At 44.6% G+C, this 17,811-nt stretch overlaps 1 protein-coding gene across 2 annotated transcripts; it reads left to right on the top strand.

The window, feature by feature from the left end:
• The first annotated feature begins 761 nt into the window (after nucleotides 1-761).
• On the top strand, nucleotides 762-16,190 carry ptpn22 (protein tyrosine phosphatase non-receptor type 22). 2 transcript variants are annotated; one of them, XR_009528433.1, is made up of 26 exons: nucleotides 762-1,218; nucleotides 2,570-2,678; nucleotides 3,083-3,159; nucleotides 3,732-3,827; nucleotides 4,094-4,132; nucleotides 4,846-4,917; nucleotides 5,192-5,251; nucleotides 5,503-5,645; nucleotides 7,026-7,092; nucleotides 7,185-7,262; nucleotides 7,441-7,527; nucleotides 7,926-8,044; nucleotides 8,217-8,689; nucleotides 9,135-9,200; nucleotides 9,314-9,391; nucleotides 9,539-9,669; nucleotides 10,352-10,379; nucleotides 10,523-10,618; nucleotides 10,809-10,871; nucleotides 11,244-11,371; nucleotides 11,622-11,649; nucleotides 11,763-11,825; nucleotides 12,147-12,238; nucleotides 12,373-12,407; nucleotides 12,506-12,592; nucleotides 12,680-12,825. XR_009528433.1 is itself a non-coding variant. In XM_060066851.1 (26 exons), the coding sequence occupies exons 1-26, from the start codon at nucleotides 1,120-1,122 to the stop codon at nucleotides 12,739-12,741; spliced, it is 2,472 nt and encodes an 823-aa protein (XP_059922834.1). In that variant the 5' UTR covers nucleotides 762-1,119; the 3' UTR covers nucleotides 12,742-16,190. The 2 variants fall into 2 exon arrangements, 1 of the variants encoding a protein (XP_059922834.1); XM_060066851.1 differs by having other exon boundaries at nucleotides 12,373-12,403; nucleotides 12,680-16,190.
• The last annotated feature ends 1,621 nt before the right edge of the window (nucleotides 16,191-17,811 follow it).

Genomic DNA, 17,811 nt, shown 5'->3' with positions numbered 1-17,811 from the left:
AGGACAAAACATGTCCTGCAGCTAGCTATAGACATTCTGCTGTTATGAGACCTTATTTCCTCAAGAGGAGATCTTTTTACGGAATATCCGTAGCTTAATCATAAGAAAATGTCATTTTGAGAAACTGTACATACATTATTTCCCCATTTCAATTTTTCAGAAGTGGGTGCCCTATGTCTGCAACTCATTGTTTATTTGTACGAGACATTCAGTGAGTGAAACATCATAAAGGGTTAAGAAAGAGTTTCCCAGAGAGAGAGAGAGAGAGAGAGAGAGAGAGAGAGAGAGAGAGAGAGAGAGAGAGAGGGAGGGAGGGAGGCGTCTTTGCTCCCCCTCTTCAGTGTCTCTGCTCCCATCTGAATGGCTGGCCCCCCTCCATGCCTGGCCCTGCTAAATGACGTCCAACTGGCTCAACCGCCTGCCTGTCTGCTTGAAACCGACCGTATCCAGCCGCTCCAGACTGTTCCATGCACAGCTACACCCACACAACTCATCAACACCTCCCTCCCTCTCTCTCTCTCTCTCTCTCTCTCTCTCTCTCTCTATCTCTCTATCTCTCTCTCTCTCTCTCTCTCTCTCTCTCTCTCTCTCTCTCTCTCTCTCTCTCTCTCTGACAGACAGTCTATTAAATCACATACGCGACTCAATCTAGGACCCAGTGAGAGGGTGAGAGAGAGACAGAGAGAAAAAAAAAAAAAAAAACTGTGTTTGAAAGGGTAGGGGTGGATGGATTGGGGGGGGGGGGGGGGGGGGGTTGTGTGTGTGCGTCTGTGTTCACACGTGTGCGTGCATTGGAGTTGTTCTTTTTTTTCAATCTGACCACAGAACCTGTTAGCTCACTGTTTGCTTCCTCTTAGAGCACACACAAACGCACACACACACCCACACACAAACGCATCACAACACACAATTGATAGGGAGGCAGATACAGGCAGAAGTATCTTGATGTTAGAGTTGCATTAGATAAGTTGTCAGGGGAAACTCTCTCCCGGTTGAACTGCCGCGCAACAAACCATTTGGAGTCATTTGAAGATGTGCCTTCAATGAGAAGGAGTAGAGTTCAACTTTGGGGATTTTCCTGGCATAGCTGGAGGACACAAGGTGCCTGTTGGGCTAGTCATGGAGGAGCAGGCCATGGTACTCAGGCGCCTCCTGGTTCATCTGGAGAACAAGGAGGCACAAGAGGATTCGGAGGACGGATTTGCTGAGGAGTTCTCGGTGAGTCTCTCGCCACGTCCGTTATCGTTGAACAGCTTCGTGGTGCATCCATTTTAGTAGCTAGTTCCTGAAATGCACCAGAATGGTGTTTGTCAGTGTGTAGCATAGCTGATATCACTGAGCTGTGTTACGGTCTGCCCTCAATAAGTCGCCAGTTCCAACAACTGGGCCTTTTATGGTAGCTAATCTGCGTTGCACACAGCTGCGTTGCACACTGCAAAATGAAAATGAAAACTTCAGTGTTTGAGTATGCAACACTTCACATTGGCAGAGATATTGAGAAGTAGGTCCAGTGTGTGTGCAAGTCAAGTCACGCTGAGACACTTTGATTGCTTCCTCTTTAGATGAATGCATCAGGCATTCGAGGAAGGACTGTAGGCAAATGCAATGAAACTGGTGTCAAAAGCAACTGTCACCATGAGGGTTTGCGTGCTTATAACAGCGCATGCCACGCAAAAGTTAAAGAAACTCAAAGGTCTTGTGGTGCTGGATGGCATCAGCGGGGATCCATCTCCACGACGATCCTCCTCAGAACCAGCCGCATGTCGCTGTCATGATTCTGTCCTTAGGACCATCCCCGGGGGTTGGGGGGGACAACAAACCCATTGCATCACTTCCTGTTAGAACAAAAAGCACTCTGTGGCGTCAGTGCCACAGATAGTCTGACAGGCCTTTTACAAGCTGCTCTAGAGCTGAGAGATCGGAATGACTTGGAACAAAAGGGCCTGTGTGTTTGGATAAAATAAGAGGAAGAGAAAAAGAGACAGATAGCGAGAATCAGGCGAGGCTGTGTTGTGTTCCGAGAGTTTCGCACTCCCTGGCATGTGCATTGGTGGATGCATGTGCTGTCAAAACTGTTTGGAAGTCAGAAAGGTGACTCATGGTTTGTATGGCTCAGCCAGAAGTGCAGGGCATGAGTAACTGGCATTGCGTGAGTTCTGGTCTCTGCCACAAAGCACATTTTGAAATGCACCGCTTGCCACAGCCCACGACAAACAAATTTTTTTTGTATGTGAAATGTAAATATTTCAAGAGAATAATGAGCAGCTCTTCCTTTAATTTGACTCATGTGTCTAGTGTTTAAGCAATAACCCCACAACAGAACGCTGTCTTATGAATCATAAGGAGGACACATTGGAAAAATGGTGATGTTGAAACTTGCAGAGTGTGTCCTGGATTTTGTTCAAGATCAAACATTTGTAGGGTTGGTATTGGGTAGTATAAATTGGTAGAAATTAAATGCTTGATGGAATTTGAAAGTATTGCTGTGGATCCACAGGGAATACCCGTCTTGTAATCTTGTAAATCGGCAGTGGCAATGAAAGTTATTGGCATTCGTTTGTGTTTCCAGAGGTTGAAAATGCAGTCCATCCAGTACCGCAATGACAACACCTTCCCGAGCAAGGCGGCTGTGATTAAGGACAACGTCAAGAAGAACCGATACAAGGACATTGTTCCCTGTGAGAAAACTCGTTCAACGTTCTCACTGGGCGAGCTGGTGTATTCAATATTATAACTAACTATGAATCCCTAATGTACAATAATAATTATACTACATTGAGCCAGTGATTTAGATTAAATATATATGTACCATCAACAGGACATTAAACCATAGAATACATGTACGGATACATTCAGTATGTTTAAAAGACAGTTTCTTAAATTCTATCATAAAATTTATTTACTTCAATTTGACCCAGGAGCAATGTGAAAGGGGTCATATTATATCTTACACATTATGTTCGTTGATTATTACCACCACGTCAAATCAGTAACAAATCGATATTATAAGGTTGTATCAATATAAAATAAAATGTAAAAAAAGAAACAAAAGACTATATAAATGTGTTTCCCACCCCCTCAGTCGATCACACAAGAGTAAAACTCTCTCTGAAAACCAGCAAAAATGATGAAGACTACATCAACGCTAGCTTCATCAAGGTAGTGTCATCCTTCCAACAATATGCTGTTATGTGCATGTTTCTTATTACAAGTTCAACATTTCTCTAGAGCTGCATTCAGCAAATTCTGCTCGCCCCACATTATTTTGTTTGAAGGGCACCCATTTTACTACCAGGTGTAAGCATGATTCGATATTACAAGCTATTTCAAAATCTGCCTTGCCATGTGACATAGTGACATCACGATTGTCAGGGTTTTCACCGAGATGTATGATGTATAGATAAGACCAGTACCAGTTGGTCCATTCTACTGGGTAGGCTGGTAGACTGATCTATCCGTCATACATCTCACACATCAAATGTCTTGTCATGTTTAATCAAGCTCACATCTGGCGGTAAAATAGGGGCTCTTTAAATTGTGACTTGATTGAGACTTATTGTTATCATGCATTCAAATATACAGCACTGGCCAGCAGACAAACAAGTCCAAATAACTCTGAACACAAAGCGAGGCCAGCAGAACCGGCCGAGTGCAGCTTTAAGTTTGCAATAAATATGTGGTATTTTATGACATTGGCCGATGCTGAGGGTGATATTTTTCTCCATCTAAAGGGAGTCTCGGACTCCAGGGCATACATTGCTACTCAAGGTCCTCTTCCTCATACGGTGCTGGACTTCTTGAGGATGATCTGGGAGTACAAAGTAGAGGTGAGACCGGAGCTATACTAGGACCATTAGAATCCTACTGCACTGACTCTCATTAACATTGAACACTGTTTGTCCCTGTGCTGTCATTGTCTTCACTCAATCTTCATCCTTTCACATATTATTTGTCCAGCACCTTGCAGATGTTTCGTGCTTGATTTTTGTCTATGTAGTGAATGAACACTGTTTTTGAATAGATTGGGCTAGGCGTGTGCTGATGTTACACGCATGTTGTATGTTGCATCTCTCATAGTATTGTTTCATGCTAGGTCGTCGTGATGGCCTGTCGGGAGTTTGAGATGGGGAGGGTAAGTCTTTTTCATCACCTTCATCACATTCAACTCTCTCCCTCTTTCTTCGTGTCAAACTGCAGAGTAGAAGTGTGCATAGACAGCTCGACAGCATAGTATACGTGTCAGGCTTAATTAACCACACAATTAAAAAATGAAATAGCTACCAGCCCGAACCAGTTTTGAACCTCAAAGATGAGAGCGAAGATAGACAAACAACCTTCAGATGCTATGTCAGTAGGCAACAATAGATACAGACTCAAGATTAAGAGCAGGTCCACCTCTTTAGAGGTTCAGTTAGAGCACATGTCCATAGGTTAGGCGGGCCAGGTCACATTAAAATAGAGCATGGCTTCCTGTTGATCAGCAGCACGTCAGACCTTCTCCATCAGCTCACCGCCAAACGCTCTCAGTTGAGTATATATGTGATTTGTATACATACAAATATATATATATATATAGTATCACTCCAAAACTAAAAAGACATTCAAACCGTACAGGAAAAAACAAATCTGAAGTTATAATTTGAGAATAGATTAAAAAAGATTAAGGATTACAGTAAAGACAAGAAAAAAAAAGTAAACCTTGAAGGATAAGAAAAAGTTCTTGACATAATGGTATTTGACATATATATATTACAAATTCCAAGTCACAAACAACTTACAAGAACAAACAAATCATATTTTGAGGTGCATTGCGTTGCTCTCAGTTGAAACTCTGACATTTCCCAGAAAAAGTGTGAGCGCTACTGGCCAGAGACGCAAGCAGAACAGTTTGTCTGTGGGCCTTTCACAATTGACTGTGTGAGTACTTCTTTAACATCACTTCCTTTTTTGACTAACTTCTCTAAGCACCCTTCCCCTTGAGCGATGCCAATTGCCGATGATAGACTCCTTGGGGAACCACCAATAATAAGGACATTTTAACATGAACCTACGATAGTGTTTGCTGATTAATACAAATGAATGCCAATGTTGAATCCAAATAATATGTGCATTGCTTTTTTACCCATAATGACTTGTACAGTGTATTCTGTTCTATTTATTACATCAATCTCAACTACCTTCTTATGTTCAGGATGACGAGGAAAATAAAGGGGACTATCACGCAAGAAAACTAAGGATTACCTTTCAAAATGTAAGTAAAGTAGTACCATATTTTATAGGATGTTATATCACATCAAATAATCCCAAATAATCCTGTTGTGCTGTGGGTTTTTGTTGTAGCCGACAATAGAATATATCATATATTCAATAATTGCCGCATATATTCTGTTTTAAATGTGTTTATGCACACTCACCAGTAACTGAGAGTTTAACATGTGAGCTTTTATCAGACCTTGACTTGATGCAGATGTTGACCATAGCTTTGCTGTTTGCTCTCCGCAGTGTAGTCGGGCGCTGCATCAGCTGCACTACTACAACTGGCCTGACCACGGCGTGCCCGACTCCATCCCCCCCATCCTGGAGATGCTGCTGGAGATGCGGATATGCCAGGATCACGATGACGTACCCATCGTCATTCACTGCAGGTGACCGCTTCTCTATCAACATGTGCTCTCTCCTAGTATCCTCTGCTGTCTGCGCCATCTTTTCTCTTCTCATCCCTTCGGCTTAAACACTTTAAAAAGAGATTAAGGCCCTGAAAGGGTTGGAGAACCAACCGACTTTGTGTATGACACAGGAAGTCTGTTGTTGGGTGTTTGAGCCTACAGCCTATAGCCCACTCGGAATGAAAGCACACACACTCCATTTCCCCCACAACCAGTTTCACAGTACAGCTGTGGCTGGCTACTTGGTCTCCGTATGAAAGACTTTCTCGCACTCTTTTTTGATGCCCCATTATCTCAAAGCACTACGACACACATCTGAGAAAGCTTGCAAGGCTGCCTTAGCAACAAGCACTGAGCAACCAGTGAAACAATTAAAACTAAGGCTTTGTAGTTGATATTACTGGTCATGATGATCTAGATAGTCACAATTCTTTTTTAAAGAAAGCTTTCCATAAAATGTCAAGTGGAATTTCCGCACCTCTTTGAGGGATGAGTTGGCAGAAACAGAATGTAACCCTGGCAACGGGCTCCACCCAAAAGTCATTCAGTCACTCCACAGTATGAGTTAAGGCTATCCTCTGAATGTTGTTCACAACACAGTCAGAAATAATTGAGTTATTTTTAAACATAGATAAACAATCTAGATAAACAAAAAAGGGTGTTATGCCAGCCGGCAGACATGGATACAGATCACAAATAATACAATAGTTCTATTTCTTTAGAGATTCAGTAATAGCACTTGTCCATAGGTAAGGAGGGCGAGGTCCTAATAAAACAGACTCAGAGCATTGCTTCCTGTCCGCAGCAGTCCTTCTGCTCCAATAGCTCACCACCAGCCGCTCTCAGTTGAGTGTGCATGTATTTGGTTTTGACTGTGTTAACGATAGTCAAAAACGAAATATTTTTGAACTAAACTAAACACCCAAAAAAGTCTCCCTCCCTCACTGCTCCTTCCCTTCATTTCTACACTTTTTAAACAGATATTCTCGCAGAGCATTACATTTATTAATAGCTGATGAATGGCTTCCATTTCTAACAAATTATACACACATAATAGCTCGTAGCTAATCTTAGCTACAGCACCTTTTAAACTTTTAAATGATTTCAAATGTCAGCATGTGTTGAAACCCAAGCCAAAAAGAGCATGGTGTGTTTTTGTATAGGTAAGTGTACCGAGTTGGATGCCTGATTATATCTCCAGATGAACATTGGATGTGATATAAATGGCGGGGATGATGATGAATATTATTGTTGTTGTTGATGTTGTGGTTATCATAATACCAGGCAAACCAGACCTGTTGCTGTAGGCATAGGCCCTTGACATAATGTATTGAGTATGGACGTGTGTGCCTGCTGCAGTGCTGGCTGTGGGCGAACAGGAGTGCTGTGTGTCATCGATTACACCTGGAACCTTCTGAAGAGACAGGTAACCCCTCGCGCTTCGTTTCACAACATCCATCTTATCTCGCCGCACACATCTTGACAGTTATGGACTTGTACATTCCTCCCTGTTTGCAGACGCTCCCGCCAGACTTCAGCATCTACGATCTCGTCCAACACATGCGCACGCAGAGGCCCTCTGTGGTTCAGACTAAGGTGGCATTCACTTTTTTCTGTCTTTTACTTCCTCTTATTAGAAGAAACAACGGTTTAGATAAAAACAGCCTTCTTTACAGCACCTCTTTTTATGGGGTCAGTTTTAAAGGTAATTTGCTTCATTTTTTCCCCCATTATGTCTTTATTGTAAATATTTGTGCTATGTTTGGTAAATTAGGAGCAATATGAGCTGGTCTACAGAACAGTCAAGTTCCTGTTTGAGAGATATTTGCAGTCGTTCGATTCAACAGCCTGTCAAAACAAGGTAAGCATGGAAGGGAAACTTTAAATAGGCAAATGTTACAGTTTCTCAAGTTCCTGCCTCTCAGTACTGTATTCATTATTCTTTGCTTTGATTACTTAAATACATCCACTCACAACGAGGCCCAGAGGAGTGGGGTCACAGTAGATAATGGGGTGCTTTGAATGTAAATAATATATGAAAATGCAGAACCGAATGTGGTAAATCAAGTCAACCATCTCTTGTTGTCTGTTATTGTTTAAGGAGCTTGAAATAATATCATTAATTAAATTGGAGTGATGATTAAGTTAATGCTTACCAGTCGTTCATTGCATAGAGCCAAGGCCTGCTTCGTGAGAACATGGTTTGTGAATGTGATTCCCCTTGATCTAACCATCTTGTGGTTGAACGACGGGCTGCAGGTGCAGCCAGCCCCTTTCCCCAGCCCAGCCAACGAGAAATCAGACCTGAGCCAAGAGTCAGAATCTGACTTAAAGCCAGCCTCACAGTGTCAGCTGGATCCAGAGCCACAGGATACAAGGTGCAGAACTAAGACCACACTTATGCCTTATGCAATACTCTACTGTATCAAAAAAACATAATTTGCATTTAATCTTGAATTTATTTTTTATATTTATTATTTTTTAATTATTATTATTTTGTATACATTTACTTTGATTATGTTTTCACCAACATTTAAACCTTGCATCCAGGTTGACGCTAATGGAGGAGCAGGTGCTTGGACCCGCTCAGCTCGGGCCTTCAGCACAGGAGAGGGTTTCAGCACATCCCAGCAGAGACGACCACCACTGGAGGGAAAGAGAAGAAGAACAACAACAACAACCCCAACCACCCCACCACCAACGACATCCACCACCACTTGAACTGTTACAGAGAACCCCTGAGGTTGTGACCCCGGCCCAGGTGCAAGACCACGTGGGCCACGGCCTGGGACTTATAAGCAGAGCAAGAGAGGAAGAGAGGCATGAGCCAGAGGACAGCGAACCGCCACCCAAACCCACCATGCTTCGCCTGGCCACCACCTGCCTGACGGTGGAGGACCCCTACTTTGGAAGCCCGAACAGAACCTCATTTCTGGCAGAAGCACCTGAGTATTTGATGGAAGACTTGGTCAGCTGCCACGCCCCGACTTTAGCCCTGAACGACCTCGACCTCCCCTGCTCCGGTAACCTCTCGTCTGCTTTCGCTCATCACCTCCTCATCACCTCCTCGATGTAGGGTTAGGGTTAGGGTTACCTTCTTGTAGAAATAAGTTGTGTTCTGAGAAGTTGTGCTTTGTTTTTGTTGGTGTGACTGGAAGTATTTTTTGTGCTTGAAAATGATCCAGGTTGGTGCGATAGTAAGATACTAAATAATTACAACATTTATTCAAAATGTAAAAGATCAGGTCACTGATCAGGTCACAAAATTCATTTATATAATGAATTTTGTTGGTTTTGTGGTCTTGCTATTGCTGTTTGGTAATGTTTCTTGTGAGTTTTAAACAGTCTTCTCTCTATGCATTTATATTTACATCCTATTTACACAACCAGGCATACAATATAAACATACACAGGCTTTATCTTTGTGCTGCTGTTAACAGTCTTGTGATTACTGTTTCTCTTTTGTAGCAGGTCATTCGTTGCAGGTCATCATCCCCCCAAATGCTGCTGCTCTGGCCATAAGTGAAATGGGAGGTGAGAAAAATGGGCAGATATAACTTCATTTTAACCATTAAAGACTTCATTTAATAAGACTGTAAAGTTTGAACTATGGCGATAAGTGCTGATTAAGCTGCTCTTCTCTTAAGGCACAGGGAGCCCCCCCTCACCTGTCCCCCCACTCCCAGAACGAACCCCAGAATCCTATGAGTTGGCCCATGATGAAGGTAGGTGGGAACACACTGTGGCCATGACGCCATCCTCCAAGACATTGCTTAAAGCACCCCAGTATAAAAAAATATAAATAATATATATTGAAATCGTAATGAATGATGCATTGAATGTAAATATGAAAGCTATGGTTCGTCTTTCAGCCCTCCTTGAGCAGTTTACCTCCGGCCGCCCGGTAGGTCAGAACAGAGTGGGCTTGTCCTCAGAGTGGTCTTGTGATTCATTGAGGCCCCCTGCCACTCAACATGAGGTCAAATCCTGGACCAGGAGCAAGGTCAGTTCTTTACATCGCTGTACATGCTGTTGCATTTTTTCTTGAAGAAAGTAGTCCAATCCTTGGTCGCTTTAAACTCACTTTATTTGTTAAAGTAGGCATATTTCGGTATGGTAACTATGAAGCATAAGGGAGGGAATTGTGTCTAACGCGTATTGAAAATAATATCATGCACTACTTCGAGTCCCAGGCAAAGGCCCGGGATTCTCGGCCGGGCTACCTATTGATTCTGGCCTCTCAATCTGAATTCCGCCCTGTGATCGTCAAGTGGGCGTGGCCTACGTGAAGTGGGCTAGACCGGCGTGACGTAATGGCTCCGCCATCCTCACCTGTCTAAAGGTGCTGCCATCTGTGGCTGGAGTAGTTATTGCAGCTTATGTGTTCGATCCTGCTTCCTAGTGGCTATGTGAGGGTAATGCAGCTTGTGTTTTAGATCCTGCTTCCTAGTGGCTATGTTGGGGCAGCTTATGGGCTTAAAATACGTAACAATGCCACCAGAGTTAGGACTGTTTTGCCACGAATGGTTCACAGTGCTGATACATATAAACATACAAATACATCATTCATAATAACTAAGTATGTTAAAAATATTGAATAATAGTTAGTCTGGTAGTTAATTTACAGACTCCACAACTACGTATATCGTCTGATGGACTGATGTCTGGATTTCTCTTTTTTTCAGAGCCTAAAAGTATCAATGACTTCCCCTGGTATGTTTAATTTTTTTTAAAACAGAGCTATAGCATTTTTTTGTGTTCCTCTAGTGTGTGTGTGTGTGTGTGACAATGAGTGTTGTCTGACCACATGACATGTAAAAAAATATATTTAGCTCTGCCCACTGCTTTCTTTCCAGCTGCCCGGTCCAATATGAGTTCTAGCCACCTTCCTCCTCCTCCTCCTCCTCCTCCTTCTGCACCAATACAACCAGAGTTGGATCCCCTTCTACAAGGTACAATTAAGATTGGTGACCATTACTGGCAAGCTCCTAAAATGGAATTGTAGTCCTACTATAACCTCAACACTGTTACCTTACCTTGGAACAGTTACGACATGGTCCTTAACATAATATTTAGGGGAAGACACTGCTAACTTGTGTTGGGAAATGCAGTCAGTTGTGGTAACCCTGTGTGTCTTCACAGTGGGCATGAACCCTCCTCTTCCTCAAAGAACTCCAGAGTCCTTCATCTTGGCCACTGAGGAAGGTAGGCATGTTCATCATCTAAGACTTTCTAATGCACCACTGTAACTTCGTGTCACATTTAGTATAACCCCGCCAAAGTCATTCCATTTGGAGTGGTTTGAAGTTGACTTGAGAGGTACCAGAAAAGAGCGTGAGAAACAACACTATACATTATCGATGTCTAAAGCTGCAGGTTTTGCATCTCAGAAGCCCCAGGGCCATTTCAGCGTGTCCTTGGGACCCAAAAGCACACACCCCTACAATACTCTGAACACGCACTATTTTGGTGATCCTTTTGTTCGTGGAAAGCGACCCACCTCGTGTGTCGCCATCCATTCTGGGTCCCAGCGACCACTCAGTGATTGAGTCTCTTCTGTTTTGTATCCCCAAACAGTGGATGAAGAGCCCGGCTCCCTGCTGCAGGTGTCCGACCCGGGCCCGCGGATAGGAATCTCCTCCGAGTGGGCAGGCAGCGCTCAGCCCAAGAAGTTCCTGGATTTCGTTTTCATGACCAGGAGCAAGGTGATTGGGATTCTGAAAACTGATCAATTGTATATCAGATGTATCTTAAGGCCTTTATTTATAGCAGAGAGGGATAAAGGAATTTCATTTATGAGTCATACTCTTTAGTTTGGGGATTTAATGTTATGTCCAGCCACATTGAAGCAGTATTCCTATTGAGGACATGATTGCACCCCCCCCCCCCCTGTCAACACAAAAACACACACAACACACTGTAATACTAATATTAGCTTATTTTCCGTTCCGTCAGAGTGTTCGTGCAAAGAGTTCAAGACAAGGTGAGCAGTACAAAACTATTAAGATAATAGCAGGCATTATTCTTCCCTTTAACAACTTATTTGAAGTTATTATCTCCAGGTTCTAAACTAAGCTGTGCCTGTCTGTGTGTCAGAACCCTTGGCTGTAGTTCGGCAGCTGGCTCCTCCCTCTGTGGTGTTCAGCGGAGCGGGAAGTGGTGAGCTGGCCTTTAGACTGCACCTCATATCATTAGTCACATCTGAGCAGCATACAGGAAGCACATGTTCTTAAAACAAACCCCTATATAAGACCGCTGGAAATAAATACATGTATTCACGCACACATATTCACAATGCGCTCTAATTTTTTTAAATAACTATGTGTGTATATACTGTGTGTGTGTGTGTGTGTGTGTGTGTGTGTGTGTGTGTGTGTGTGTGTGTGTGTGTGTGTGTGTGTGTGTGTGTGTGTGTGTGTGTGTGCGTGCGTGCGTGCGTGCGTGCGTGCGTGCGTGTGTGTGTGTGATAACTGAATCCAGGAGTGGAGCAGCATGTTCACTTTGTGAGCACTGAGACCTCAGAGCATAAAGCAGTACACACCGACAATGGGAAGGTCATGTCTAGAACCAGGGTAAGACCGAAGCCAAACATGAACGCTCAGCGCTAAGCCCCTTCCTAAGAGGCTTTTGAGACAGTCTATTTTGAGTGGTATTGACTAAGCTATATTGTACTCATTTATTGGTTGCTTGTTGTCCTTCTCTCTAGAGTTTGAAATTCTTCAGATCCAGAGGTAAATGTAGGTATATGATTTTATTTTCCTTCCTCTTCTTGCAAATGCACAGAAGGTGTTTTTTTAGGGATAGGAAACTAACATGTCTGTCGTGTTGTGTACCGCTAGCTAAACCTGCAGCTCCACCTGCACCGTTGCAGCCCGGACCCACACCTCCTTCCACGAACGGGACCTCCAGCTCCGGGTTTAAATTTGGTACAATTAACACCTCACTTTACATAAACGATACACATGATGATGTGTCACATTACAACCTGGATTCAAACACAAACCCATTTGCAGGATTTGGGAACCGTTTCGCCAAGCCCAAGGGGCCGAGGAGTTACCCTGAACCCTGGACTTGAACCCCGGACCTCTCTCGCCTGCTCTTTCTTTTCTAAAACTCTGGTTAAACCCCCCATCCTGGAGATTGGGATCCTATTTCATCAGCAGAATGGATAATTAATGATAGTGTCTACCTCAGGGGTCAGCAACCTTTTCAACATGCAGTGCCAGTTTGACATTTTCTCGCTAATGAGTTTGCCTTAAGCAACAATATATTTAATATTAAGCTGAATTATGACAAAGCAACCGAAAACATTTCCAGAAGCCCTGGAATTGTATTATTTCCTGCATCAACATAAAAAAATATGTTTTTATGTTTGCAACATGGGCTTACAAAGTATAATTGCATATGTCCAATCTTAAAACACCACTTTCAGAAACTCATTCAAAAACATATTTGCACTGTGAGAAATGTAAAAACAAGAATATATGAGAATGGTGGAACCATCCACATCAATATCTTTAAGACATGTACAGCTTTGCAAAACCATGTGAAGGCGATGCATAAAGGCTGCAACAATATTTTAAATATTTTCTTGTCTATTACTCACGACATAGGTTTAAAAACGATAAATTTATCCCATTTCAGAACACTGCTTTCAGCAACTAATTTAAACATATTTGCACTGGGAGGAAATGCCCAAAACAGAATAAAGTGCAAAAAAAAACGGTAGTAATGATTATGCTGCCGCATTGTGCGTCCACATTTGTCAACACAAATGTTGTCAAACACCTTCTTTTTTTTTTTTGTGATGATTATGCTGCAACGTGCCAGTGGTGGCACGCGTGCCTAGGGTTGCCGACCCCTCCTTTGTTCATTAAGGTTTTACAAAACAAACCCCTTTACTCTCAGGAACAGATGGCTACACATCCATGATCTGTAATGGAAAGTTAGTCGATCAAGTGAACATGTTTTTGGTTTACATTGATGTGTGTATGCCATTTTGTTCATATTTATAGTTGACAAACTGCATTTTGCTGTTGATCTTTAAACAAAAAGCAAATCCTTTTATTGTTTTAATTGCAAATATTCAAGTGACAATAGCTTTATTAATTCCATTCAGCAATTTATTTATTGTTCGACGACACTGTACAGTTGAATTTAATACACTGCCTGCACAAAATAATTTATTGAATGTATACAAATAATTGGAATTCCCAGTGTTTTTTTATTTTCTATCTTTCCATAAAAGGTCTCAATACTTCTCCAACACCAATATTTCTGTTAAGACGCCAACGACAAACAAAGAAACAAGGCAGACGAGACCGTACATCCGTCTCATAAAAACGCTTCGGGTGTAGTTCCAGCAGGTTGGCAAAGTAAAGGCTACATCGTTTTAGTAAAACGTCTGCTTAATAGCTCCACCTAGTGGTATAACCAATAGCTGCAATGAGCTCTTGCTGAAAAGGTAGGTGGAATATATACTCGTGTGGTGACCCACAAGTACGATTAAGAGACATTCACCAAGGGAATGTACCTTTAAGGGAAAGGGTTATGTCATAGCAGTTCCGGTTTAACCTGGTTTTGACCTCACTCTCGGTTGAGGTGAAGTTTTATATTGAAGTGTAGAGTAAAGCTGACTCGACGCATCTCCGTCTCTTGTTTCCTCATTTATTGCATTCAACAATTGATGGCCCCCCGATGGACGCCGCCAATGGCACACCTATTTGTACCTATGGCACGAGGTATGTTGAAGTGTGTTTCAGCGGGCGCATTTTCGGACTTTGTCATGGCCGCCGTGTCTACGCCACTCCTGGGGGCGGATTTCCTCTGCTCTTACAGACTGTTGGTGGATGTTACAATGTGCCGCCCGACTCTCTCTCTTTTGCTTCGTACCCCTGACCGCTGGGAGGGGTGGGGGCGCTTTGTCTGTCGAACACGTTTGCCACCAGGGACCTGTATCAACGCCTGCTTGCTGTGTTTCCTGACATCACCACGCCCACGTTTTCATCGGCAGTGGCTAAACATGGCGTGGAGCACTACATCACAACTCGCGGTTGGCCAGTGCGATGTCTCCACTGGCCAACCGCGCCCCATGGTACCTGCTGGCTGGAGGCATAAGGTCTTTGACACTATCCACGGCTTTTACCAGCCGGGGGTGAAGGCCTCTGCCAAGCTGGTGGGGGCCAAGTTCGTCTGGCCGGGCCTGCGGAGGGACGTCAGGGCCTGGGCTGCTGTCTGTGTGGCGTGCAAAGGTGACTCGTCATACCAAGGCCCCCTTGGCACCCTTCAAAGTGCCAGAGAGACGTTTCGATAATGTGAATGTGGACCTGGTGGACCCACTTTCCCCCTCCCGTGGTTACACCTACCTCCTCAACATGGTGGACAGGACCACCAGGTGGCCAGAAGTGGTTCCCCTGTCCTCCACTACATCAGCGGAAGTGGCCCGGGCGTTCATTATGGCTTGGGTGACCTGTATCGGCACACCGTCCAACCTTTCCTTGGCCCGGTCTGCAGTTCACATCAGAGCTTTGGACTGCGGTCGCTGGGGTCGTGGGGGTGAAGGTCCACCGTACCACAGCCTATAACCCACAGAGCAACAGACTTTGCGAGCGGTTTCACCGGGACATGAAGGCCGCGCTCAGGGCCAGCCTTATGGGCAGTGACTCCGCTGACCGCGGCCGCCTCCCATGGATTATGCTGGGCCTTCGCTCCGCCCCCAAGGAAGATCTCGGTTGCCTCCCATCGTGCTGTGTCCCGGGACATTGCCAATGCTTTCGTTCCCATTCCGACGCCTCACCATGGCCTCCCCCGGTCCTACTTTCCCATGGATTTACCGTCAGCCAAATATGTTGTCAGCCGCCACGATGGCCACCGTACCCCCCTGCCCTTCCGCGTCCTGGAGGGAGGGTCTAAGAACTTTGTTATGGATATGGGGGGCAGGCCTGAGCGGGTGGCTATAGACCGTCTCAAGCCTGCTCATGTGGATATTGGCAAACCGCTCCAGCTGGCCCAGCCCCCGCGGCGAGGGCGCCCCCTGCGGCAGCCTCGACACCTGCCCCTGCCCTTTGCTCTTCTCCTGTTCTGGCCGCCTGGTCCGCCCCCCTATCCGTTGACTTTTCTAGGGACAGTTGTGAGCTGGTCTGTTTGCACTAGTGGGTGTCCTGTGTTCTCTTTGGGGTACCTGTTTGGTCCGCACTGTTATTTTGGGTGAATTCTGGGGGGGCCTGTGTGGTGACCCACAAGTAAGATTAAGAGACATTCACCAAGAGACTGTACCTTTAAGGGAAAGGGTTATGTCATAGCAGTTCCGGTTTAACCTGGTGTGTCCGTTTTGACCTCACTCTCGGTTGAGGTGAAGTTTTATATTGAAGTGGAGAGTAAAGCTGACTCGACGCATCTCCGTCTCTTATCTCCTCATTGAGAGCACTCCAGAATATTTACTTTCCGAAACAGAAATGTTGACATAGTTACATACAATCACTGACAATCATTGTTTTTCAAATCAAATAAATGTGCATAAACATATTCTACCCATGAAGATAGAAATACCTTATATAAAGTTAAATCCATATAAAATAGCATTGACTCCAATTAAATTCATGCTGGAAGGCAATGTATTAAAAAGTTAAACTAACAGATGAAGAAAAGATGCCTCCGTACAATGTTAGGAACAAAATCTGACTATAGGGTACAATTATTATGATTAATACGCCTGTAGATATAATTAACTACTGTGTGCCTATTTTATTATTATAATGGGTGAAGAATCGTTATTAGTTAGGAAAGAAAACGACGGTGGAGGCCAGTCCCACATGGGCGCCAGCTTTGGCTGCTTCCCGGGGGTCCGGCCGGGGGACGGGGATCCCCCTCTGCCTGGCCCTGCTGCGGCAGTGAAGGGGGTGGAGGTGGAGGCGGAGTGCTGGTGTGGGGGGACCGTGAACAACCCCGCTTTCTGGCGGCCTTGTGGAGCGTGTGACAAACGGCCCAAACCAGGACAGATTCTCTAGGAAAGTCTGCTGGTGCGCTAGGACCTCCACGGGCTAGCAGGCCGTGGATGAGGCCAGCCCTGTCGCAGATGGGAACGGATGTCTTGGAAAGGCAGATGGCCCGGTGACCCATGGTGCCCCCCCCCCATTTGACACTGTAGAATGTTGGCGTTTTTTTGTGTTTCTCTGTGTTCCCATTTCTAAGTCTGGGAACAGGCCAGTGCCTCTCCTACTGATACCAGGTGTTATTTCCCACAACCCTCCATTTGTTTATGTCCCAAAAAGGACGAACCAACCAGGCCGTCTGGGACATAGCCAGGACCGTATACCTGATCAAGGGAGAGACTGCTTCTTTTGTTATTCACGTTTTCTTATGTATAATACTCGCCCCAAACCTTTGGTTCGGTGAGAAGAGGGATCGACAGCCAAGGAGCACGTCTGGAGACTGCTCCTCCCCCGCCTACATTATAGATTATTCTGTATCCTGCTGTATTACTTCCTGGAATAAACCATCTATTCGACCCTCTGATCCAACCTGTCAAGTTGTCTTGATTTCCACTTAAAGAATTACTACTACAACGGAAAAATACATAACTCAGAGTCTATACGAACAGTTTAGAAATAAGCTGAAATCTAACAACGCCCCGCTGTCACAACCCGCCTACCTCCATGTCTTCTGGACCAATATACTCCTTGCCAACTGTCATGGCCGACAGCGCAGAGGAGAGCAAGGACAGCTGCTCTGTTGGGCCCAGACAAAAAGACTTGTCCCACAGAGTGGCCAGCTGTCTCTGCAGGCGGTAAGGTGGCAGCGCTCCTCTGTCACTCGGACAGAGGAGCGCTGCCAGGGGAGACATCAGGCGAGGTATCCCCCTCGCCTGTGTGGTGGTCCACCCCTTCAGCCTGGTGTAGTCGCTGAAGGCCGACTTCACTGTGTGCCAACAATGGTCATTGGTCGGAAGTGGGTTCTTGGTACTCCCTTAGCTGTAGTGAGCCAGCGTGTTTAACATACACAATATTTACAGTTGAGTATACATCCCTGGCAATGAAAAGCGTCTAGCTGTCCTGCAGAAGGTTTTATTGAAACCCAGGTTATCTACCAATGGAACTGAATGACCACGATTCATAACAGTACTTGTTAGTGTTACGTATTTTAAGAA

The sequence above is a fragment of the Gadus macrocephalus genome, chromosome 1 (genome assembly GCF_031168955.1).
Source record: "Gadus macrocephalus chromosome 1, ASM3116895v1".
NCBI classification, from domain to species: domain Eukaryota; kingdom Metazoa; phylum Chordata; class Actinopteri; order Gadiformes; family Gadidae; genus Gadus; species Gadus macrocephalus.
This window is presented reverse-complemented; position numbering and strand designations above follow the sequence as displayed.